This window comes from Lactuca serriola, chromosome 8, assembly GCF_051521515.1.
Source record: "Lactuca serriola cultivar US96UC23 chromosome 8, Lser_US96UC23_V15, whole genome shotgun sequence".
NCBI lineage: Eukaryota > Viridiplantae > Streptophyta > Magnoliopsida > Asterales > Asteraceae > Lactuca > Lactuca serriola.
In genome coordinates this window covers 135,176,652-135,203,338 of record NC_136415.1, presented here as the reverse complement: position 1 = coordinate 135,203,338, position 26,687 = coordinate 135,176,652, and the positions used below count along the sequence as shown (strand labels likewise).

The window sequence follows — 26,687 nt, the reverse complement described above, 5'->3', positions numbered from 1 at the left end:
TCACCAAAATAAAAGAAACATCAATATGTCATACCCCCATCATAACAAGTAACAATTCACTCCCTGTCTCCCTCTATATACAAATAAATGAGCGAGAATTTTCCCGCTTCAAACAATGTTTATGAATTTTCACATTTCAACATCATTTCCACCAGATAAAAAAATAATAATAATTAAAGAATAAATATAAAAAAAATCATCAAGCTACTGATGTATCTGCATCATCAGAACCCGAGAAGCCATTTCCTCCTTCAATTGCTTCTGCTTCTGAGTCACTGTTGTTATGTCGCTGATTCTCAAACTTCATCCTTGAACTCACCCTTCTTTGGCTTTCTGATAAAATCACAAATTCATCAAAAATTCTACAAAATCAGTGAAAAAAAAATCTCAAAAAGTAGGCTTATTTCCAAATAATAAATAGGAAGAAAGTTATAATTTACTCTTGCTGTTGATTGCAGAGCGAGTCATTGCTAAGAAGTCGTCCCAACTGAGTTGACTCAGTTCGTCTTTTTCTTCAACAGTGAGCTCAAAGTTTGGTTCCCTCCCACACATGAAAGCAGCCCTGTAAGAAACAAATATAAACCCAAATTCAAAAATGACAAAATTGCCCTTAACAATTGTTACTACTATTTGTGATCCTTGATTGATTACCTGTCATACAAGCGGGCAGCTTCTTCTTGAGAGCTGACTGTGCCTAAATGGATCTGTTTCTTCTCAACTTTAATGGCAGCTTGCCATTTCATGTTTTTGTAATACACCCCTCTCATCACACAAGCTTCTTGATTCTCAAAATGCTTTCTCCTGTGTCTTTTTCGTCTCTTGAACTCTGGGAATATATAACAAAAAAGATTTTGTTACACATGATATGATTATTAATTACTATGTGCATTCATTGGATTTAACAAAATAAGAAAAGACGATGTAAATAAGTAACTTCAAAACTAAGAAACAACAAACCTGGATGAGAAACGGGCTGCTTATAAGATGAGCTAGATCCATTCACAATTGAGGATTCAGGTTCTTCGAATTTTGTGTTTTTCTGCTAAACACATTTAGAATGTAAATCTTGTTCAATAACAACATGTGACAAATAAGAAATGGAAAATAAAAATACTCCATCACTCCTCAAAAGGAATTCAAGTTTGAATTTTAAGAATGAAAACGAGTTTGATTTTTATTTACAAATCATCAAGCTACTGATTCTAGTATCTTGTTATCCATATAAGTTACAAAATTTCAAATGGGAGAGAGTGAAGGTGCATGACATGAATATAAATGTTCATTTACAATATAAGGATTAAACCATGATTTCCATGCTTACCTCATCATGATGGTCAATGTCAACCGAAGGTGAAAGATGCATGCCAGCAGATCTTGTGTTTTGCACCCAACATCCAGGAGATTTCCCGTTTCCATATGATGAAAGAAAATCAAGAAAAGGGTTCCTCCCTAAAATTCACCATTGAATATTATCAATAAACAAAAGAAGAAACAAGAAAAATGATTACCAAATATCAGGTGTAAGGGTAAAATGGTCATTTAAAAAACAAACTTTATATACACTACGCATATTTCTACCACTTTATCCATATTGGATTTAATGGGGGGAAACAAGAAACATACCCTTAATCCGGTAAAAGTATATATATGCATATTGCTTTTTTACTTGATCTAGAAAAACCGACTTAATATGGAAACGAGGCTTCCCCCATGAAGTTATAACTCTCTACAAATTTACCCTCTTTTATTCTTTTTCAGATTTTTTTAATTATCATTTATCAACATACGATTATCATTATAATTTTTGTTTTTTGAAAAAACATGGTCTTACCATAGAGTTTGATGAGTCTTTGTCTACGGATGCTCACCATGGTGTCTTTAGATGATCCTACCATCATCCAAAAGAAACAAGAAGATAAGCATATATACACATAATAGATGCACAGAAGTGAATGGCTGTTATCTAATGAAATAAAAAAAGACCCATAGAGGAAGAAAATTCAAAGTCAACTCAATAATCATCTGATATTTCATGAATGATATATATCCCTAATCAAGATTAAAGAGAAACAAAACCCCCCGAAATAATTACAAGATCATAACAGGAAATGTGGCTGAATCTCTACATCTGTTCATAATTATAAGTTTCAAACACCCAAATGACAAAAAATGGGAGGATTTCTGAACTTGAATGAACCAACAAGTAAAGCCTAATACACTATCAAAATCCAGATGAGATGTGAATCAGATAAACTAGAAGAGCTACAAGTAAAGAAAAACCCAAATTGTGTTCGAAAAGTAAGTCAACCCTACCACCAACCTACCACCTTTCATGGAAGAAAGCCGGAGGGGTAATACAAGAAACCAATCTTTTACCCTTTAGTTACCAATAGATCAAGCAAACCCCACATAACAACACGATAAAAAGAAAAAAGAACTTCCAAATACATAATCACAGCATCGGTAAACGAATGCATTTAGGATAAAAGAACAATTATGAAGAAACCCTTGCGGCGAATAAGGTAAAAGAGAGTTGTATGAGAGCGACAAAAGAAGCCATTGCAGAGTAAAGAGTAAGAGGGTGGGGTGAGTTTTGTTACCTGTGATTGTGAAGGTGACGAAAGGAAAGAAGAAGCGAACAAACCAAAGAGAAAACTGGGTTTTAATGTAATTGGATTACAAAGTTAAGGTGGTGAGGTTGGAGAGAGAAAGTTGAGATATAGGTTTAAATTGACATCCGAAGGGGCCAAGGGGGTGCCCCAAGTTGGCAAACACTTCGGCCATTTTCTTTGCAAACTTTAATGTAGTATCGTTTTATAATAAATTTGTTTTTAATTTAAATTTATGTTATCATTTTTTTATAATAAAGTTATTTTTATTTATATTTATGTTATGTGTATTTGATACCGACCCCATTTACCATATAAAAAAACTAATCTTACATAATAACAACAATTTTCAGAAATTACAACACATTACCATAAATTTGGAAAATATAGTAAAATTTTGAAGGTACTATTTCGGGTGTTAGACTATGCGGTGTGGGCAACGTCAATGCCCGTTATGCCTACGTGGCACCTCCACAACATCGGAAACCCCACCCCTGATTCTCGTTAAGGTATAAGGCATACCACGTCTACGAAGGGCAACACTCGCTTTTTCTTTCTTCCTTCCTCCGTGTTTCTTCTTTCTTGTTTCTTTCTTAGCATCACAACTGCGTTGAAGGATTGGAAGACCACCCCAAAAAAATGTGATGGAAGGAAATAGAAAGATGATGATGATGTAGCGGTAGGTATTTGTGTGACCCACACCCAACATTCTTACTATTGGAAGAATGCATTTACGAAATGTTATATTTTCAAAGTGTTCCCTTCTATTTAAGTAAATGTTGGTGTCATAATTCTTAATTATGACTTCATAAATTTCCCTTCAAAAATTTTATAGATATGTTAAACGGACTTTTTAATGAAAAACATGTTTGAAACATATAATCTCTAAAGAAATTGCTTTCATTCAATCGATTTGCAAAAAATAAGTATTTTTATAGTATGAAAATGTTTTTCCGAAAACCATGAACATATTAATCTTCGAAATTCATATGGTTAAGTTCAAAAATAATGAACAAAACCATGTTTGAAATTTCCAAAAATGACGAGCATGTTTGAAATCATATGTTCGAAAAATGATGAATGTTTCGAAAATCTCATTTAATCTTTTGGTTTTTTTATAAAAAAAATCATTTTTTTTTGCTTGAGAGACTATTAGGGGAAAAAAAGACAAATTTATCCAACAAGTTAGATATTCATGTCTATGACATAGTGTCTTTAGGTGAATGGACTCTCACCATCAGTTGGAGTTAGAGGTCCTGCATGATCTTTTTGTCGACTTTCTTCGCCAATCTAGGCGTTGAAATTGTATTTAGGCAAGAGATCATCATCCACCATACTCCCATCCGTGAAGACGTAGTTATTTAGTCGTAGAATTCTAAAGGCTATAGATCGAATCTGGAAGGTGTTGGAAAATCAATAATGTTTTGCCGTCTCTTGTTTCTATAATCTTTCAGGTAAAAGTGAGTCAGAGATTAATCTTTTCAAGTGAATGATTATCAAACAAGATCTACAAAATCAACTTTTCATGTATGAATTTTGATGCTTAAAGTTTGTTGAGTTTTGGGTGGCCATGGCATGGTGGGGAAGATCACCACGACGTGGCAACCACTTTTTTTCAGTGATCATTTTAAGTAGCCACAACGTGGAAGTATAGTGGCCACAGCGTGGCGGCTTCCTATGCTTAAACCCTAAATTTTCAGGTTTAAGGACCCCATTGTTTATTGAGGTTGAAAGTCCTGCATGTGGTTACTAGCTACAATCGACGTCTGACGAGTCAAAACGAGCATAATTGTTCATTCTCTTCTTATTTTACAACGTTGATGAAGCGTTAGTAAGGATCTAGGCACCTATATTCATTGTGCTCTATAGGGGCTTTCTTGTCAGTAGTTCGGTTATAGGCTCATTATAAAACCCCGAAAATTCATTCTAGAATGTCCAGGAATAAAATGAGAACGATTTATTCAAATGGTTATGTAACATCCCAAATTTCCAATAAAATTTTTCAATTTTAATTAACGAAATCATTTACATAAATTATAAAATTTCAATCACATTTGTTTTCAAAATCCATAACATCAAACAATTTATTCATAATATCGGAGTGTTCCCAATAAAAACGTTAGAGAGTGCATGTCGCGTCAGCACGCCGGGCTCTTGCCCTTAGATCATGGAGTACCTGAAACAACCAACAAACTGTAAATTAACGCTTAGTGAGTTCCCCATAACATACCCCACACAATCCACATAATCACATAATCCATATCAGCCATATAAGCTACATAAGCATAAATATAAACATATAAGGAAGCCACGGAAACCCTCCAAGGTCTTACACCATGTGCCACTGGAACCCCCACATGGTCTTAACCCACTGCCATGGGAATCCCCACATGGTCTTCACTACCTGTTAGGGTGAGCGCGGTGCGGTTCGATGCGGTTATTGACCAAACCCTCACCACTAACCGCAAATATGGTTAATCCATTTTCAAAACCGCTTGATGCAGTTGTTCTTGCGGTGCGGTTTTGTTTTTTTGTGTTTCAGTTATTAACCGCATGGATTTGGTGCAGTTATTTTGTGTGATTTTTAACCGCAATTTAGAATTCAAACGGTTTTAATAATTCAAACATATTACTTGTAATAATAAAAAACCATAAGGTATAAGAAAATTAACTTAAACCACAAACAACTAATATCTTAAAAACATCAAATCACTAGTAATTAACAATAAACATCTTAAAATTGTCAAATTTCACCATTTTCCAAAGTTAAACATAACAAAAAATCAACACTTTTGTCTTCTAGAATTTTATTGTTCTTTCATCCATGAAACTTGTCTTATTTTTAATATTTAATACATTAATAATTAATAATAAAAATTATATATAATATATGCGGTGCGGTGCGGTTTTAAAAAACTAATAACCGCACCGCACCGCAAATTTGTGGTTTTTGAAAAACAAAAAACCTCACAATCGGTTTTTATTGCGGTTACGGTTTATCGGTTGCGGTTTATGCGGTTTTGCGGTTAATTTTAGTTGCGGTGCAGTTTTTGCTCATCCCTACTACCTGCCATGGGAACCCCCCCCCCCCCCACACACACACATGGTTTTAACTAACCAAGGAAATATCATTCAAGCTAAACATGCAAACATACGAGGTTGCCATGGAAACCCTCCAAGGTCTTACACTGAATGCCATGGGAACCCCCCACATGGTCTTAATCCACTGCCATGGGAACCCCCACATGGTCTTCACATAATACCTAACACATTGATACCACGTATGCAATAAACATCCCAACTAAATAACATAGGCCGACCTTGGTACCTTCGACCCATTGGTATGGTGATGAGACTCACCTCAAATGCGAACTGTAGTTGAGTAGGTCCAAACTCCGAGTAGCAGCTCTGCCACCTCCCTAATCATAAACAATTCCTTAGATACAACTCAATCCTTCAAACCCCTTAAAAGTCAACCCTGGTCAAGGTCAAAGTCAAAGTCAACACTCCGAGTTGACCTGACTCGTCGAGTTATCCCTGTAACTTGTCGAGTCCACCCCAAATCCAGAATCGCGATGTTGTGATCCAACTCGTCGAGTTCTTCAGTCTGTCAACTCACTTAATGCATTAAGCCCTTTCTCTTGAATCCAAAGGTTCCAAACTTCAGATCCCTAACCATAGAAACGTCTAAAAGGGTAAAGATTCCAACTTTACCCCCAAATATCATCTAATAAGCTTTATACCCAAACCCTAGTTCCTTTGAGGAGGGTCTTGACCCATTAAGCCTCTAACCCTTGCTTCAACATTCAATGTTACAGATCTGAGGTCCTAAGGTGGTTTAATCACGTAAAGTTTCCAACTTTACGTCCATGCATGTTAGAAACACCCTCTAAGGTTCATTTTTGCTTTATAATGGACATATTGCATGAATGGGACATGGAGGCTATTAAAGTTTGCAACTTTAATCCTCTAGAGGTCTTATAGAGGCCATATCTACATCCTCAACCTCTGGAAACCTCTTTTCTTTGGACATCTAAGCCAAAGTCCCAAAACCAAGCCCAAAACTGCAAAAGATGAGATCTAATAAGCTACATGTCAAGGTTATGACTTTATACCTCCAAGATGCAGCCTTTGATGTATAGTTTCTGGATCCAAGTTCACTCCTCTAAGCTTGATATTTCTCTCTGTTGGATTAATGTTTAAGTCCATAACTATATTTGGTATGTACTTGACCGGACCCGGCATGGTCCATTTGGGTTGCACTTCACTGACACAATTTATATGGATTGTCTTTTGAGAATAGTATATTTATGATTTATATTAATATATTATAAGTTCTAATATATTAATATTGAATCATATTATTTAATTAGTATTGATCAAGACTTAATTTAGAATTAATTAAGAGATCAAAATGAACTAATTAAATATAGACTCTTATATATATGGAATGGGCCAAGTTCATTTAGGTTGGACTAAGCTTTCATGGATAGTCCATGGAGTGTTTAACCCATGGATCATATGAAATGAAAGGTCATGGGTTTAATCCTAGTCTCCATACTATATAAAGATGTCCTTGGTTGGTGAAATTGGCACTAGTGTGGGTACACTAAGAGGGCTAGCCGATTTCACTAGAGAGAACCAAAGTATTCTTATTCTCAAAATCTTCCAAGTTGTTTTGGTGATTTGTGATTCCACTTGAGGCTTCCACACTATTGGGGCTAAGCTCTTAAAGCTTGAAGACATCAAGTGTAACGTCCCAAAATTCAAGACTAAAAATTTCTTTTAATAAATATTACTTAAAGTAAAATCATCGATTCAAAACATAATCAAAGTAATAGTTTCCAAAACACATGTTCGTTATCAGAGTAAAACATTTCCAGGCTGACAAATCTATGGTGTGTGCCATGCGATCACCCCGAGCTCCATCATCCGCTACCGGAAGTACCTGAAACCAAAACTGAAAACCGTAAGCACGAAGCTTAGTGAGTTCCCCACCCTACCACATGTGACATCCCCAATTTCACGGCCAGAAAAGACCGATTTGTTTATGCTTTGTTTTATAAATCAGAGTGATCGTTTAAAGAAAACAGTTGCGGAATTTGTTCCCAAAATAAAATATGATAACCATTTATCAAAACATTTCTCGAAAAGAATGTATTTTCATTAAATAATAAAAACTCGGGATGTCATGTTCGTTACAGACCAAAAACATAAACAATATAAAATAGACCTTACAATAGTTATTCAACTACTGATCTATAATCCAAAATCTCTCGTCAAGTCCACCAACTTATACCCTTGAGCCATTACCTGTAATGAAAAGAAAACTGAGTGGGTCAGGCTTGGGAGCCTGGTGAGCATATAGGGTTTTCGACCCACAATAATATAATTATTATATGTAATCAGCAAACAATCAACCCAATTACCCATCCCCATTATCTTCTTAAGGTTTTACCCTAAGAACCAACTATCCTTCATTCATTTATTCGTAAGGATTTTGGCACGAATTCCATTGCTGCCAAAGCTTATTTATCAAGTACTAAATCCATAGTTATCTGGCGCTAACTCCATAGTCACCAAGGTCTACTCAACAAGCGCTAACTCCATAGTCGCCAAGGTCTACTCAACAAGCGCTAACTCCATAGTCGCCAAGGTTTAGTCAACAAGCGCTAACTCCATAGTCGCCAAAGTTTACTCAACGTGCGCTAACTCCATAGTCGCCAAGATTCATCAAATAGGCACGAAGTCACATCGTCGCCAAGGTTTATACAATAGGCGCTAACTCCATAGTCACCAACTATTCCATCTACCTATGTTCTACCCAACAATTTTATAGATATAAATACTTACACAGTTTAAATCATTTAACACCTGTATAAAACTCCAATTTCCATGCCCATCTCAAATAGACAAATAACATATAAACACATAGCACGTATTTCATAGCAAATACTTCATATTTATGTGTTAGAAGAAAGTAACTACACACTCACACATATAAACAACAATATACTTAATACACTCAAACCATACTTGTATTATTATCGTGTTTATGAAAGGTAGTATACACTCACTTGATCAGAAGATGATCGGACAGCACTACGACTTGCAGAAGTAGTAATCCTCAGCAGATCTGGAAGATCTCCACAAAAATCGAACTTCTCGCGGGCAGAGCTTCGGCTCGGGAACCGCACTTCTCGGGATCTTCGGGATCTCGGGACTTGCTTCGGGGCTCGAGAATAATACTGAGGCTTTGGGGTATTTCTGGCACGCAAAACGATGCAAAATGGGAGAGAGAAGAGAGAAAATTAACAATTGAGTTGGCTGCCCTCGCATCCTATTTATAGGAGGCTAGAGCCTCGGAGTACGCGGAGCGTACAGGCGTACGCGGGGCCTACGCGTCCGAAACGTCATTGCATGCGTCATTCGAAGAACTCGAGTGCGAAGGTCGTCATGCTTCGCTGTACGCGGGGCGTACTTCGGATGAGTCCGATGACTCGTCTTCGGATGATACCGGGATTTAATAATTAAATTTAATTATTAATTCATTAATAAACTTCAAAAATTCATATCTTCTTCATACGAACTCCGTTTTCGACGTTCTTTATATTCACGCGTAGGTGAGACTACGCTCTACGACTTTCGTTTAGACTCCGTCGGCTAATTTTGACTTTTATTTTTATTATTTATTTTTAATGGGTCGGGACAGAAATTTTCGTTATAAATTCATAACTTCTTCGTCCGACGTCCGTTCTTGCCTAACTTTTTGTCATTTCGCTACTAACAACGAGATCTTCGATTCTCGTTTAGATCGCTAAGGCTAAATATCACTCTAACGTGAATTCACTTTTTACGTCATTCAACGTTGTGTCGGTTCTGTCGCTAAACTTCAACAAGTCATAACTTCTTCGTTATAACTCGGATTTTGGCGTTCTTTATATGCACGGAAACCTTGTAACATATACTACAACTTAGTTAGGATTATTCATCCTAAATAATCTTCTATCAAAAAGTCATTTTTGACGCTTATTGTCTCTAAATTGACTAGCCCTGATCTACGGGCGTTACACCACATACCATGCATAACCACATACTGTACATACTAGGCCACGCCCACTATCTTGGGCCTCGCCCGCTACAAAGGCCCCGCCGCTCCAGGCCCCGCTCGGATACAAATCTGTTTCACTTAGGCCTCGCCTGTCACAGGGCCTCACCCACTAACATATAATAGCACGTAAACATATCACATCACATCACATAATCTAAACACATACTAACGGATCTTGTCCTAAGGCCTCGCCTATCTCTGGGCCCCGCCCTTATCCTGCTACTGCTGAGTCATGGAACCCCGTCCATACTCCTGCTGATAGTGAGGTACGGGCCCAGCCCACCCTCACTCCTTCCCTAACTTGGGCCTCGCCCCTGCTCTGCTACTACTGAGATGTGGAACACCATCCACACTCTGCTATTGGTGAGATATGGGACCTCGCCCACACTCACCTCCCTACCAGGCACATACAAGTATCACACAGACAACAAGTATAAACTATCACATAAACCATTCCTTGGGCACCCGTCCTTTATCATTGGACCTTGTCCCGAATATCATACTAGCATACTGTGCCTAGGGCTAACCCCCGGGTCTTCTACTCATAACTACATGGGCCGGCATTGTGGTCGTAGACCCATTCACACAAAGGGAAACTCACCTACACTGGCTGAAATCGCTGATGATCCCACTAGCTGCTGCCCGACAATTCACTGAACTCCTACTCTGCTAGCTCCCCGAGCTATCAATATCAATGCAACACTTAGCCTAACTGACCCCCGACAGCCAACCAAGTCAATTCTGGTCTAAGTCAAAGTCCTGGTCAAAGTCAACCTTCCAGGTCAACCCTACTTGCCGAGTCCACCTACTGACTCGCCGAGTTCATATGCTCCAGGTCCTTCCATTCGCGACACAACTCGCCGAGTCAGTCCATGACTTCGCCGAGTCCAACGATTTCCGAGTCCTGACATGTCCAACTCGTTGAGTCTCCACCCGACTCACTGATTCGAGTTTCAACTCGAAGGGTTTGGGGTTCCGCGACCTGACTCGCCGAGTCCAAGAGCAGACTCGCCGAGTACAAGGCAATCTTCATCCAACTCGCCGAGTTCATGCCCAACTTCATCCGACTCGACGAGCTATTCATCCCACTCGTCGAGTTCCTCCTCATCTTCATGATACTCGCCGAGTCCATTCAAATCTACATACATGCAGAGGACTTTGGAGTCATGCATGGACTCCAAACTGTAGATCTATCCTTCCCAAGCCTATTCCTCACGTAAAGTTGCAAACTTTACGTGTAGAGAAGGAGATCTTGGCACAATACCCCATAAACTAGGGTTTAAGGCAAGAAGGCTCCATAATCAGCTCAAGGGCAGATACTTTATGGGACACTAGACCAAAACAAGCATGGATCTGAGGTAGCAACCTCAGATCTGGACTTCTAGCTCAAAATGGTTCCTATCATGCCAAGAATGCCCAACACACACATAGATCTAGGTGCAAGGGAGTCCAAGGACTAGCTTATTACCTCAAAAAGCTCAGAAATGTCTTCCCAATCCCGGATCTACAGCCCCCTTCTTGCACTCTCAAGATTCTTCTTCTTTCTCCAAGCTTAATGTACTCTTCAAGGCAATAATTGGCTCAATCAATGGATATGACGGCTAGGGTTTGGTATCCAGGGCTAAAGAGGCAGTAAAGGAACCCTAGGAAGAAGATTAAGACGTTTATATAGGCTCCAAGTCCCGAATTTAGGGTTTTCCACGCACAGACCAGACTCGCCGAGTCACCTTGGCCGACTCACCGAGTCGGTCACTTACTCCTCGACCCGGATCCCGCTCGGACTTGCCGAGTTTCTCCTTGGACTCGCCGAGTCGCCCCTTAAAATTAAGGTTTTCTTTCCTTTATTGGCCTTCAAAACTTTGGGTGTTACAACTCTCCCCCACTTAAACTAAACTTCGTCCTCGAAGTTTGATATGGCCCACCGCCTGCGATCTGCCTGTAATACCCAACCAATTATTCCAACACCAGTTGCCTTCCCTCGCTGGCCTTCCGCTCGGTCATTCCGACTAACATTAATCCTTGCAGATAATCATCTCGGGTCAACCCTGACCCTGAATGTTCTGGAACACAACTTACTCAACCGACATTCCTTCTGGTACTCACCGAGTACTGCACTGAACCCATAGGGGTTCTCCACTTCCTTCCTTGCGCGATTTCCTTGCCTCCCCAAGGCAATGCTCCATAACCAACTATTTCCTCTGCCACTGTGAAGACCCTATCTTCACCAATTCTATTACTCCCGCTACTTCCAGTACGGGTCATTATCGCCAGTATCCACTGGGCATTTCTTTCTACTATATTTTGGTGCTGAGCACCTCACGATCAACTAACCGAATTCCACCATATGCTGCATACTCGCACTGCCACTGACTGGCAATTCTGCTGTTCCTCTTCTGACTTCCGGATGAACTGAGACCACCCATACTGCTCAATCTATCATGCCATTCAGGCGCTACAATCCTGGGATCCTCGATCCTCTATCTTGACACTAAGGTCCTTACTAGGTCCCACCTGTGATGTTAAAACTCACGGGCCTCGCCCACGGGTCCCACCCGCCTCTAACCTCCTAGTCCCACTAGTCTAACCACTCTCGCTCGGGCCTCGCCCACGGGTCTCACCCAACCATACTACTAAGCAACCCTGCTCTCAAGTCTCACCTACACTGCTAATCTCATACGGGCCTCGCCCACGGGTCTCACCCAACTATATTCTGGAGCAGCCTCTCCCAAGGTCTCACCTCTCTAGCGATATATAGGCAAACTCCCTATCATTCTCATCCACTATCCATTCCTGATCCCTACCTGATCGCTAGGAGATAAGGGCCTCGCCCCAACTCCGCTAATCGAAGCTACTAAAGAATGCTACGACTTACCCGTAGTCTTACATCACCATCCATTGCTGACTGTTAGTGAATGCTACAGCTGCCCCGTAGTCTTACAACACTTCCACCACTGACTGCTAGTACAAAGGGACCCATGTGCCATTAGCTCTCAAGATCCTCATTCCGACTCCCTCGAGTCCTACAGGCGATCCACAACCTGAATTCCCAACCACGCACTAACCATTACCATCACACGCACTAGCTGATGGGGAGTTTCTCAAACTCCCAACCTTGAAATCCTCAATCCATCAAACGTTGAACTACTTCCTTTCCTTCTCGGAGGTCGCGCACTCATTCTGGGTCTGCGTGCTCCTGCCTTTGCACACTTGGAGGATTCTCCCCCACTTCGATCCTGCTTACCCCTTGTTACTCAATACTCAAAAAGGAATCCCAATCCTTGCAACCATTCCATAATCAGTCTGCTGAGGAACCCAAGCTTACCATAGCTAGAGATCTAACCAATCCATCTCTAACACTATACAACTCCGATCTAGCGAGACATACCAAGTCTCTCCCAAGCATGCTATAGTTACTGCATCCTATGTAACCTTCCCCAATAGGGCACATCCCCTCACTACCATTCGAATATCCAAGGTATGCAGATGGCATATAACTCGATCACAATCAACCGCTCAAAAATACAATACTCATACCGATAATGATGCAGAACCATAACAATATAATCATGCACAAATAAAAGAACTGAAAACAGAAATCACATACCTGCAACGTCCGGTGCTGATCGCGCCTCTAAGGTGGTCATCTGAAGAGCTCTGCCTCCTACCGCAGGCACCTCTACACGGCCCTGACGGCCGTCTGTGATCCTCAAAGTTGCAGGGGCAGGTGCCATCACCTGTCCTGCTGAAAACAAACTGGGGCACTGGGCCTTCTTGTGGCCCCGCTGGTTGTAGTGAAAACATAACAGGTCTGATCCCTGTGAGGTGGTAACAGTACAATCCCTGCTGAAATGACCAATCCGACCGCACTTGAAACAACCAGACTCACCACCGCTACCACTCCTGCACGCGTCCCCGTGCGCCCTGCCACACTTCCCACACCGGCTGCGGTCCTGATAATCCCTCGACCTCGAATCCGATCCCTTGGGCCTTTTGCCCAAACCTGTAGCTACCTGAACCTCATCCGGCTTCCTCTTCCAGATCTGCTCCAAATCAATTTCCCTCTCTCTAGCCCGAGAAATCATATCTTCCAGCGTTTTACAGCTGGATCTGCTCACAAACTCCCTGATGTCATCCCTCAACATCTCATGGTATCGGGCCTTCTTCATCTCCTCATCCGCAACATACTGCGGTACAAGAAGAGCCCTCTCCCTGAACTTGGCGGTGATCTCCGCCACAGTCTCAGTGGTCTGCGTCAAATCCTGAAACTCCCGTGCCAACTGCTGCACCTCAATAATCGGCGAAAACTCCGCCCTGAACTAGTCGAGAAATCACTCCAAGTCATCGCGTCCAACGCGACATCATCCCCCAAAGCATGACCAATCTCCTCCCACCAATCCCTCGCTCTGTCCTTTAGAAGACAGGAGGTGAGTCTAACCTTGTCCCCCTCGGGACACTTGCTCGTACGAAAAGCGTTGGCAACATCAGCCAACCATCTGCTGCTAGCAATGGGGTCCCTAGCCCCATGGTAATCTGGTGCCCCGCAAGCCCTGAACTCTCGAAATGTCAAGGTACGCGCTCCCAACAAAGCCATCATCTCGGTACGGAAGGCTCCCAGCCTCTCATCCAAAATCTCCAGTACACCCTCCTTGACCGTGCCAAAGGAGTCTGATCTAGCATACTGCGTGCAACCTCGGTGGATATCAACTCCCTCATTCACTCCTCGAGCTGTTCGGCTCCTGAGCCCGAGCCTGATCCCTCTCCGGCGCCTGATCCGCCCACTGGTCTCTCTCGCAACGTCACCATGCTGAAACACATAACACAACCACTATCAGAATACCCATCACTGCTACGAGACCAAACACACGCACTACCAGGTTCTCGGTCTTGTCTCGGCCCTTCCCGAATTGAGTACGGATCCTCTGCTTTCAGTAGTACGGGCCCATACTACCTTCCACATCTATCCGTACTTTCCTCAACAACTGCCTTGACTCCACCAGGTCCCTTTTCTACTACTTCTGCTCCCAGCACTACCTCATCCTAGGCTTACCCTAGGGAAACCTCTGACTCAACTCAAGCCAGTCCTCAGCTGCTGAAGGTCTCCTTGTGATGCCAATTAGCCATTACCTGGATACCATCACATGTGACGAGGCTCAGATAATCCTTCGAGTAAAAGACTCGTCCCTACAACGGTTAGACTCAAACGAGAGCTGCGCAATAGGGCCAAATCCAGCACTCTGAGATTATTCAACCCTGATCACATGTGACATGACGTATTCACCTAATGGCTAACTCCCATCACTCAGAATTCCACAATGCACAAAGCAAGCAGCATTAAGGGGAAAATCTAACCATATCATACTCAAGCAATCATATCCACATAGCAAGAATCTGAACTAGCATGCAACACAAACTCATAGATCCGCACAAACTCATAAACTCAGGCATAACCTAAACAGGCTATCCTACTACTGTCTAATCAACACTATCATGCAACTCAAAACACATATAATAGGCACATAAGGCATCACCCCTAGATCCTTAGTCCTAATCTAGCATGCTGTTCTATCAACTGATAATCATAACATAAACTTGTATGGGTATTTTGGGGTACTTACTTGAGCTCGGTTGCTTGCATGCACCACACCCTTTTTCTCTTTTCAAAGTTCTTTCCTTTCTGGATTATTTTTGCTTTTCTAAAACTGTTTTCTTTCCCAAAACTCTCTTTTACAAAACTGTCTTTTCATTTTGAAAACTTCTATACCAATCCCTCAGTTTGAGTTCAGACACGCTCGAGAGCATGTTCGAATCCCTCAAACCAAGGCTCTGATACCAACTTGTAACATCCCAAAATTCAAGACTAAAAATTTCTTTTAATAAATATTACTTAAAGTAAAACCATCGATTCAAAACATAATCAAAGTAATAGTTTCCAAAACACATGTTCGTTATCAGAGTAAAACATTCCCAGGCTGACAAATCTATGGTGTGTGCCATGCGATCACCCTGAGCTCCATCATCCGCTACCGGAAGTACCTGAAACCAAAACTGAAAACCGTAAGCATGAAGCTTAGTGAGTTCCCCACCCAACCACGTACCATGCATAATGACATAATGCACATACTGGGTCACGCCCGCTATCCTGGGCCTCGCCCGCTACAAAGGCCCCGCTGCTCCAGGCCCTGCCTGGCTTCGAGCCCTGCTCGGATATAGATCAATTTCACTTAGGCCTCGCTTGTCACAGGGCCTCGCCCACTAACATATAATAGCACGTAAACATATCACATCACATCACATAATCTAAACACATACTAACGGATCTTGTCCTAAGGCCTCGGCTATCTCTGGGCCCCGCCCTTGTCCTGCTACTGATGAGTCATGGAACCCTGTCCATACTCCTGCTGATAGTGAGGTACGGGCCCAACCCACCCTCACTTCTTCCCTAACTTGGGCCTCGCCTCTGCTCTGCTGCTACTGAGATGTGGAACACCATCCACACTCTGCTATTGGTGAGATACGGGACCTCGCCCACACTCACCTCCCTACCAGGCACATACAAGTATCACACAGACCACAAGTATAAACTATCACATAAACCATTCCTTGGGAACTCGCCCTCTATCATTGGACCTCGTCCCGAATATCATACTAGCATATTGTGCCTAGGGCTAACCCCCGAGTCTTCTACTCATAACTACATGGGCCGGCATTGTGGTCGTAGACCCATTCACACAAAGGGAAACTCACCTGCACTGGCTGAAATCGCTGATGATCCCACTAGCTGTTGCCCGACAATTCACTGAACTCCTGCTCTGCTAGCTCCCCGAGCTATCAATATCAATGCAACACTTAGCCTAACTGACCCCCGATAGCTAACCAAGTTAATTCTGGTCTAAGTCAAAGTCCTGGTCAAAGTCAACCTTCCAGGTCAACCCTACTCGTCGAGTCCACCTACTGACTCGCCAAGTTCATATGCTCCGGGTCCTTTCATTCGCGACACAACTCGCCGACTCAGTCCATGACTTCGCCGAGTCCAACGATTTCCGAGTCCTGACTTGTCCAACTCGCTGAGTCTCCACCCGACTCACTGATACGAGTTTCAACTCGAAGGGTTTGGGGTTCCGCGACCTGACTCGCCGAGTCCGTTAACACCCAAAGTTTTGAAGGCCAAGAAAAGAAAGAAAACCTTAATTTTAAGGGGCGACTCGACGATTCCAAGGAGGAAATCGGCGAGTCTGAGCGGGATCCGGGTCGAGGAGTAAGTGACCGACTCGCCGAGTCGGCCAAGGTGACTCGGCGAGTCTGGTCTGTGCGTGGAAAACCCTAAATTCGGGACTTGGAGCCTATATAAACGTCTTAATCTTCTTCCTAGGGTTCCTTTACTGCCTCTTTAGCCCTGGATACCAAACCCTAGCCGTCATATCCATTGATTGAGCCAATTATTGCCTTAAAGAGTACATTAAGCTTGGAGAAAAAAGAAGAATCTTGAGAGTGCAAGAAGGGGGCTGTAGATCCGGGATTGGGAAGACATTTCTGAGCTTTTGGAGGTAATAAGCTAGTCATTGGACTCCCTTGCACCTAGATCTATGTGTATGTTGGGCATTCTTGGCATGATAGGAACCATTTCGAGCTAGAAGTCCAGATCTGAGGTTGCTACCTCAGATCCATGCTTGTTTTGGTCTAGTGTCCCATAAAGTATCTGCCCTTGAGCTGATTATGGAGCCTTCTTGCCTTAAACCCTGGTTTATGGGGTATTGTGCCTAGATCTCTTTATCTACACATAAAGTTTGCAACCTTACGTGAGGAATAGGCTTGGGAAGGATAGATCTACAGTTTGGAGTCCATGCATGACTCCAAAGTCCTCTGCATGTATGTAGATTTGAATGGACTCGGCGAGTATCATGAAGATGAGGAGGAACTCGACGAGTGGGATGAATAGCTCGTCGAGTCGGATGAAGTTGGGCATGAACTCGGCGAGTTGGAAGAACAACTCGGCGAGTTGGATGAAGATTGCCTTATACTCGGCGAGTCTGCTCTTGGACTCGGCGAGTCAGGTCGCGGAACCCCAAACCCTTCGAGTTGAAACTCGAATCAGTGAGTCGGGTGGAGACTCAGCGAGTTGGACAGGTCAGGACTCGGAAATCGTTGGACTCGGCGAAGTCATGGACTGACTCGGCGAGTCGTGTCGCGAATGGAAGGACCCGGAGCATATGAACTCGGCGAGTCAGTAGGTGGACTCGGCGAGTAGGGTTGACCTGGAAGGTTGACTTTGACCAGGACTTTGACTTAGACCAGAATTGACTTGGTTGGCTGTCGGGGGTCAGTTAGGCTAAGTGTTGCATTGATATTGATAGCTCGGGGAGCTAGCAGAGCAGGAGTTCAGTGAATTGTCGGGCAGCAACTAGTGGGATCATCAGCGATTTCAGCCAGTGCAGGTGAGTTTCCCTTTGTGTGACTGGGTCTACGGCCACAATGCCGGCCCATGTAGTTATGAGTAGAAGACCTGGGGGTTAGCCCTAGGCACAGTATGCTAGTGTGATATTCGGGACGAGGTCCAATGATAGAGGGCGGGTGCCCAAGGAATGGTTTATGTGATAATTTATACTTGTTGTCTGTGTGATACTTGTATGTGCCTGGTAGGGAGGTGAGTGTGGGCGAGGTCCCGTATCTCACCAATAGCAGAGTGTGGATGGTGTTCCACATCTCAGTAGCAGCAGAGCAGGGGTGAGGCCCAAGTTAGGGAAGGAGTGAGGGTGGGTTGGGCCCGTACCTCACTATCAGCAGGAGTATGGACAGGGTTCCATGACTCATCAGTAGCAGGACAAAGGCGGGGCCCAGAGATAGGTGAGGCCTTAGGACAAGATCTGTTAGTATGTGTTTAGATTATGTGATGTGATGTGATATGTTTATGTGCTATTATATGTTAGTGGGCAAGGCCCTGTGACAGGCGAGGCCTAAGTGAAACAGATCTGTATCCGAGCGGGGCTCGAAGCCAGGCGGGGCCTGGAGCGGCGGGGCCGTTGTAGCGGGCGAGGCCCGAGGTAGGGGCTAGGCCCAGGATAGCGGGCATGGCCCAGTATGTGCAGTATGTGGTTATGCATGGTATGTGGTAGGGTGGGGAACTCACTAAGCTTCGTGCTTACGGTTTTCAGTTTTGGTTTCAGGTACTTCCGGTAGCGGATGATGGAGCTCGGGGTGATCGCATGGCACACACCATAGATTTGTCAGCCTGGGAATGTTTTACTCTGATAACGAACATGTGTTTTGGAAACTATTACTTTGATTATGTTTTGAATCGATGATTTTACTTTAAGTAATATTTATTAAAAGAAATTTTTAGTCTTGAATTTTGGGACGTTACATCAAGCTACACCAAAAGGTATGTCATCTAACTAGTCTTTGTAGTATAGGTGCTTCATAATATGCTGGTTAGGATGAGTTTAATATTTGCATGTATAATAGAGAAAACATAGATCTAAAGTTTATAGGGTTGCATGTACACCATAGGAGTGTTAGAATGCTCAAAACCCAACACTCTCTTCAAAAAATCCTTCAAAGATCTCAAACAATTACTCAATACTCACAAAACTCAATGAACAAGAGGGGAAGGCGATTCTAGGGTTTTCTCTGGGCAAGGAGGCTGGTAAGGAGGCTAGCCAAGGGGGTTAATGTTCTTTATATTGGGTACAATGCCCGAAAATTAGGGTTTTCATCCTCAGCATTAACTCGTCGAGTTGGGTGCTTAATCTGCGCGTCCAAATAGATCCCTACACGACGATTTGGAGCTCCCCAACTCGTCGAGTTCCAGCCCAGAACCCCAAAATGTTTGAGAAATAAATATTACTTGGACCAAGCGTTACAGGTTAAGTGTCAAATATTGATTTAAATTGAAAAAAATAAATCTTTAACTCGACACAACTTTCTATCACATTATAACTTAGGGTTGCTAAGTTATGTGGATAAACAAATCTCTTTTACTTGTATGGGATTACAAGTGTAAAACCTGTTGCACTTGACACTTTTATGATTCATTAGTCTAAACACACTTTTGAATATAAAAATACAAGGAGTCTGAACAATAAACAATTCTCTTTTACTTGTATACGTTTACAAGGGTGGAACATGTGACAACCCGTTATTTCCTGTTAACAAAACTCTAAACTACAAACATGTTTATTTAACTGATATGCAAATACATGTGAAAATCATAAAAGCAAGGTACTAAAGGCTAAACACTTAACATAAAAATCACATGTGATTAGGTCAAACTTACACTAATTCAAAGTTAAAAGGGCTATACTTGAGTTGATTCAAAATTTAAATCATCAAAATAACTCCAAATGGAGTTTACGGCCAAGAAGTAAACTCCAAATGGAGTTCACGGCCAACAAACCACACGAAAAGGGAGTTTACAGTCCCAAAAGCAATTTAAGGAAGTAGTTCACAGTCCAAGAAGCTTCCAAACATGTGTTCGCGGCCAAAGTAAAAAAGGGAACAAGAGTTCACGACCAAGGGATGTGTTCAGTACTGCAAGTTAAGGAGGTTGATTTTTTTCCTTAATAGTTCTTAGAAAAATTGCATTTACATGTGCAAGAACAAAAGAACTACCTATATAAGCGTGAAGTTTAGCTACTTCACGGAGTTGGGACTTGGTTTTGATATGCTTATTGAAGGATGGGACAAAAGCTAGTAAAATACAGTGTCAAGTTAGAACTTATGAGAATGTAAACTATTGTGTGTATTATCTTCATGTATTCACTATGAATAAATGGGTTCAATCCTTAGTGACACACTGATATTTGAATATTTGGAATGTATAATATACTAATGTGAAATTCAATCGTCACGACATTTCATTTATGCACCAGCTTATTATTGTTATATTTTTTAAAGTTAATTATGATTAAACTTAAATGGGGGAGGTTTCTTAGTGAATTTTCACTAATTGTATTTAAGTGTAATGGATTGACTTGTTGATTAAAATCAATATTGATGAATATTAAACAAGTAAAGAATGTGCGGAGTGCACACTTGTTTAAGTTTATTCAAGATTAAAAGTAGACTGTTATTTATGGGTGAAACCCCTGAACGAACGGGGGTCCAGGGGCAGCCCCTGACAGGATCTAAGGGGCGGAGTCCCTGGTTAGGGTTGAATTTGTGAAAATTATAAGAAAACCTGAATTTGGGACAGTTTATGACTATTGAAAACTGTCTTGTGAAAGTTTTCAAACATAAAACTGTTTAGTGACAGTTTTTCAGACATAAAACTGTTTTGTGATAGTTTTCTGATAAAAGAGGTATTTAATCAATTTTTGGTCAAAAATTTGGTACTCATAAAATTTTATAACAATCCATTTCCCTGTTCTAATTTATCATTCTGATTCTTATCTAATTGAAGATTATGAAGTACCACCCAAATACTTCAATTTAAAAATGATAATCACAATTCTCAAAATTTCAAATACTATTACACCCCAAATTTCTAACATATCACATATATAATCAAGACACGATGACCGGATTCTATTTGGCATAAGTAAAATCATAATAGAAACTAATATTTTTCATTTTCTATTAAAAAACAATCAATAACTTTATCTTAATTACCAAGAAGATACATACTTTTATGAGGATCACCGACACAAATTCAAAATTGCGGTATAGAATCAAGAAGTGTAAACAATTATCAGTTTCCCGATATTTTATGTAAACAATTGCGGTTTTTATTATTCTGTTTAATTTTTTTTTATCACTTTCTATAAAGAAATCAAATTTTTTGGACTTTACCTGATATTTGATTTTAGTGAACACCTAATAAAATCAAACATAATCTATTTAAAATCCAAAATTTTTAAATATATTAGGTAGATTGGCAGATCCGACCCGATTAGTTGACAATTAACACCGTGTTCCCACCGTCAGATATCGTTTTCCCAATCGCTTACTCTCGGCTGGACCAGTCTTCTTCTGCTCATCTTTCAGTGTGTGTGTAAATACCAACACGCTTTCGCCGGATATTGTGTCGGTTACTCAATTTTGGGACGGATGGCGATATCCGGGAGCATTCGGAGCTCTCGCACTTCAAACTCCGAGCGAAACTTTCGAATTAATGGTCCATCCACACGACCACCGGTTGCGGTTGCCGGTGTTACATTCAGGTTCCTAGCATCAGCTATCACCGTCGCCGTCGTCCTCTTCTTCACTGTTTCCTTCACCTTTACCTCATCCTCCGACGTCATTTATTCTGATTCCAACATTGTTCGTACATTTTCCTTATACGTAATTGTTAACTTATTGAATGCGTAATTAATAATGTCTTAATTGATTGTGTTCATTGTAGAATCAGGGACTTTCCTTTAATAAGAACGTAGCTGGATCGTCTCGGAGGTCTGTACTTGCATTGAAATCTGATCCACTAAAACCTAGATTTGATCAGATCCGAAAGCAAGCAGATGATCACAGATCGCTAGCTCTGGCTTACGCTACCTACGCTCGTAAACTAAAGCTCGAAAATTCGAAACTGGTTAGGGTTTTTGCTGATCTTTCACGCAACTACACAGATCTGTTATCGAAACCTGCTTACAAAGCATTGTCCGACTCCGATGCGAACTCAATCGACGAGCCGACACTTCGGCTGTTTGAGAAGGAGGTGAAGGAGCGGATTAAGGTGACTAGACAAGTGATTGCCGATGCGAAAGAGTCATTCGATAATCAGCTTAAGATTCAGAAGCTGAAAGATTCGATATTCTCTGTTAATGAGCAATTAACCAAGGCGAAGAAGCAAGGTGCTTTCTCCAGCTTGATCGCCGCAAAATCAATACCTAAAAGCTTGCACTGCCTCACAATGAGGTTGATGGAAGAGAGAATCGCGCATCCAGACAAGTATTCTGATGAAGGCAAACCACGACCGGCTGAATTTGATGATCCCAAGCTTTATCACTATGCTATCTTTTCTGATAACGTGATTGCTGCTTCAGTTGTAGTTAATTCAGCTGTGAAGAACACAAAAGAGCCATGGAAGCACGTTTTTCATGTCGTGACAGATAAGATGAATCTAGGTGCAATGCAAGTTATGTTCAAGATGAAAGAATATAACGGTGCTCATATTGAAATAAAGGCAGTGGAGGATTACAAGTTCTTGAACTCTTCATATGTCCCAGTGCTAAAGCAGCTAGAATCTGCAAACTTGCAAAGGTTTTACTTTGAGAATAAGCTTGAAAACGCAACAAAGGATACAACCAACATGAAGTTTAGGAACCCAAAGTATCTCTCCATCTTAAATCATCTGAGATTCTACTTACCAGAGATGTACCCAACACTGCACAGGGTTCTGTTCTTGGATGATGATATTATTGTTCAGAAGGATTTGACTGGACTCTGGAAGATAGACATGGATGGAAAAGTGAATGGAGCAGTTGAGACTTGTTTCGGGTCTTTCCATAGGTATTCACAATACATGAACTTTTCCCACCCTTTAATCAAGGAGAAGTTTAATCCCAAGGCCTGTGCCTGGGCTTATGGTATGAACTTCTTTGATTTGGATGCCTGGAGGAGGGAAAAATGCACTGAGGAGTACCATTACTGGCAAAATCTGGTAAGATAGAGGTTTTCAATTTTCATGAAAGTTTTCTTTGTTTCATATTTTTGTAGCCATATATGAACGGTGATTCTCATGTTTTTTGCAGAATGAAAATCGAACTTTATGGAAATTGGGGACACTGCCACCTGGTCTGATCACATTCTATTCCACAACCAAACCATTGGAGAAATCATGGCATGTTCTTGGGCTTGGTTATAATCCAAGCATAAGCATGGAGGAGATTCATAATGCTGCAGTTGTTCATTTCAATGGGAATATGAAACCATGGCTTGATATTGCCATGAATCAGTTTCGTCCACTTTGGACAAAGTATGTTGACTACGATATGGAGTTTGTTCAGGCCTGCAATTTTGGTCATTAAACTTATGATGCAGTCATGGCTGAAGCCCTTTATTTAAAGATAGCATGCAAATTGAAACCTTTATCAGATGCTGTGGAGTTCATATGTTTCCAAGTATGACATCATCATCCTTTTTCTATTCTAGTTTTGAAATTTGTTTCTGAAGTGTTTATAGCTCCAGAGTCCAGAGTTAATTTATTTTGTTATTTGTTTACTTAATGACTTCAGAAAAACATATATATAATATAATATAATATAATATAATATAACAGTAATCATGACTAATGCTTTCAGTACCTTCTTATAATTTTTATAGACTTATACTGCTAGCAGTTGGCTTAGATCTCCACCATAATATATATCTCCATAGATGTTGTTATCGAGTTAGGAGAGCATTTAATTCTTTGTACCTTTTTGGACTATTATAGATACGGAATTATGTAGCAATAAGTTTGCAACGTGGTTTGGTAATCATGTTAATACATATCCATATATCTTAAAAAGCAACATATCTTTCCTTTTCATTTTTTTTTTATCATATAATCAACTGTTTAACATCCAATACACTCTACAAAGCATATTGTTCTAAATTCTCTTGATAACTTTTGTAGGGAACATCTTCACTTACCCATATAAGTATCAACAATTTCACTAACATTCAAGAAAACACAAATCAAACACTCATCATCTTCCTTCGTCTTTCTTTATTTCCAGACCAACATGTAGAAGAATCATTAGAAACCAATCAACATGACAATTGTCAAGAATCATAGACATATACACCCTCGTAAATTAGTGAATGTTTGCATAGTATGGCTCCCCCTTTATATTATCCGATAATTTACCACGGCAACATTTATAAGAATGGCATTTATGAAAAAAAATATATGTTATGTTATGATAAAAAAAGTTTAATTACCTAAAACACCCTCTTAGACACACACATGATGGCAGAAACCCAAGCCAAAGATGAAAGAGGGGTAGTTGTACCTGAGTGATAAAATGTTTGCTAAACCCAAAATCAAACCCTTAGTCTTTGGTTGTAATCATGTCTTTCATTGTTGAAATCACCGATAATCGTGAAGAGGGTGACATAAAATATACCAATTCATCAACTCTAGAAGCAAAATCGCAATGTAAATCGATACAAGTAAATCTAGATACTACAGGAGTTCAACCTTAGGGGGTGTTTGGGATAACTTTTTCAGCTCAAAAGTCATTTTTATAAAATGATTTTTTGTAAAATGTGTTTGGATGGTAAAAAGACAAAAGTTGCTTTTAAGAAATACAAAAGTTCCAAAAGTCCCAAAAGTCACGTTTTTGTGACTTTTGAAATCAGTATTTTTTCCTCTTGCTCAAAAGTTGTTTAAAAAAAACTTTTTAACTTAGACAAACATCTTTTGCATTATTTTGACTTTTCTGAAAAGTGAAAAGTCAAAAAGTTGTTTTTAAAGCATTCCCAAACACCCTCTTAAAAGAACAAAATGAAAATCAGAAGAACACATTCATGAGAGAAGTGTCTTGTACAAACTAAATACATCAGTGCCTTCGCTGAAGAGGGCAAGTTGTTTGTCGAGCGTTTGAGATTAGGAGCAATTGGATGGTCAAAAATTGAAATGAAAGAGTCAAAGGGACGAAAATTGACAAATGACAAATCACGGTGGTCAAAATCTTAAAGTGCACAAAAGGTATTGTTCATAAATGCTAGGACTTTTAATATATGTATTTAATTAAATCTCTTTCCCTTCTTTTTTCTTCTTTTTTTTCTCCATTCTAATAAAAGAGTAGTTTTAATCTCCTTTTGACACGTGTCATCATATTAAGCCTCATAATTAATATAAATTTTATTTTTCTTTTACCATGTTTCATCTTATTATGTCTTATAATTAATGCATATCATTTGTCACATATTGATTTTCCATTTCAAATTTCAAATTTTAAATGTCTCATTCTAATTACATTAAATTAACAATAGTAGAATAAAAATTAAAATAAAATTAATACAAATTATAAAGTGATATAATTTTACATATTTATTTAAATCAATGATTATAATTTTATATAACTAAAAAAACCTCTTAATTAATAATTTATTTAAAATAAATTATTAATAATTTTAAATTTTAACTATTAAATTTTAATTAATTTTATAACCGTGGTTCCCACGGATTATAAATTAGTTGATAATAACCGATTGTGTATGGTAAATTTATTTTTATAAATTAAGCTTATTAAAATTTTTAGTATTTTATCATAGTTTAAAAAACATCTTTTTATAAAATTTGTAGAAAACTAGTTAATATAATGTTGTTTTTGTATATATATATATATATATATATATATATATATATATATATAGGATTTATTTTTCCAGGGTTAATACCATATATAATTTAAAAGAAATTAAATATTCTCTTATATTTTCTTTTTATTCATCCTTCTATCAAATATTAACATGTGTCATATTTAATGTCACATTTAATGAAATTAGTAATAATTTAATCTAATTGTCACCATTTCATATAAGTATGAGGATAATTTAATTTCTCATAATTTAAACCAACTATTCCAAAAGTCTTTAGGACATCAATTTACACTTTATTATATTAAGATTTAACCAACCATGTATATTGTCCCAAATTGGTCAATTCTCACTTGCTAATTGCTAGTGGTTACCCAATCTTTCTTTTTTATCGGTCTAATCCAAATTTCCCTCAATCTTTTAACAACTGTCTTTTACAATACTTTATTTTTACAACTATTTCTACTTTAGTATTTAAAAAATCATTTTTAACAAATTAGTTATTTTACAAAACTACATTTTTTATAACTTTTTGCCTCAATTATTTTACAACTACTTTTACAAGGTTTTTTTTACAACCGTTTTTCTATTTTTTTTTTCATAGTTATAAAAATGAATTTTTATAAAACAAAATTTATCATGTTTTATTTTTCATAATAATCTTGCATGCATGAATACGAATATCTAATAAAGTTAGAAAAGAAATTTGAAAAAGAAAATAATTGTTT

The 26,687-nt window shown here is 39.8% G+C and overlaps 2 protein-coding genes across 3 annotated transcripts; one reads left to right on the top strand and one right to left on the bottom strand.

Annotated features, from left to right (window-relative positions):
* Positions 1-9: 9 nt before the first annotated feature.
* On the bottom strand, positions 10-2,751 carry LOC145066352 (uncharacterized). 2 transcript variants are annotated; one of them, XM_079013582.1, is made up of 7 exons: positions 2,601-2,751; positions 1,832-1,888; positions 1,322-1,449; positions 958-1,042; positions 652-826; positions 441-562; positions 10-333 (listed from the first exon to the last, which is right to left on the bottom strand). In XM_079013582.1, the coding sequence occupies exons 2-7, from the start codon at positions 1,869-1,871 to the stop codon at positions 200-202; spliced, it is 684 nt and encodes a 227-aa protein (XP_078869708.1). In that variant the 5' UTR covers positions 1,872-1,888; positions 2,601-2,751; the 3' UTR covers positions 10-199. The 2 variants fall into 2 exon arrangements, with proteins under 2 accessions (XP_078869708.1, XP_078869709.1); XM_079013583.1 differs by having other exon boundaries at positions 958-1,039.
* Positions 2,752-21,641: 18,890 nt separating this feature from the next.
* QUA1 (Nucleotide-diphospho-sugar transferases superfamily protein) lies at positions 21,642-23,942 on the top strand. The gene is made up of 3 exons (XM_079012889.1): positions 21,642-21,975; positions 22,058-23,311; positions 23,403-23,942. Exons 1-3 carry the CDS (start codon positions 21,763-21,765, stop codon positions 23,676-23,678), a joined length of 1,743 nt encoding a protein of 580 aa, XP_078869015.1. The 5' UTR covers positions 21,642-21,762; the 3' UTR covers positions 23,679-23,942.
* Positions 23,943-26,687: the final 2,745 nt, after the last annotated feature.

What these genes read in the sequence shown, in the direction of transcription:
- LOC145066352 (XM_079013582.1), bottom strand. Translation starts at nt 1,871, where the DNA reads ATGGTGAGCATCCGTAGACAAAGACTCATCAAACTCTATG. An exon ending in GCAGCCCGTTTCTCATCCAG is followed by an intron (nt 827 to 957) that starts GTTTGTTGTTTC and finishes ATATATTCCCAG; the next exon opens with AGTTCAAGAGACGAAAAAGA. An exon ending in GCTGCCCGCTTGTATGACAG is followed by an intron (nt 563 to 651) that starts GTAATCAATCAA and finishes TGTTTCTTACAG; the next exon opens with GGCTGCTTTCATGTGTGGGA.
- QUA1 (XM_079012889.1), top strand. Translation starts at nt 21,763, where the DNA reads ATGGCGATATCCGGGAGCATTCGGAGCTCTCGCACTTCAAACTCCGAG. An exon ending in TTTATTCTGATTCCAACATT is followed by an intron (nt 21,976 to 22,057) that starts GTTCGTACATTT and finishes TGTTCATTGTAG; the next exon opens with AATCAGGGACTTTCCTTTAA. An exon ending in ACCATTACTGGCAAAATCTG is followed by an intron (nt 23,312 to 23,402) that starts GTAAGATAGAGG and finishes TGTTTTTTGCAG; the next exon opens with AATGAAAATCGAACTTTATG.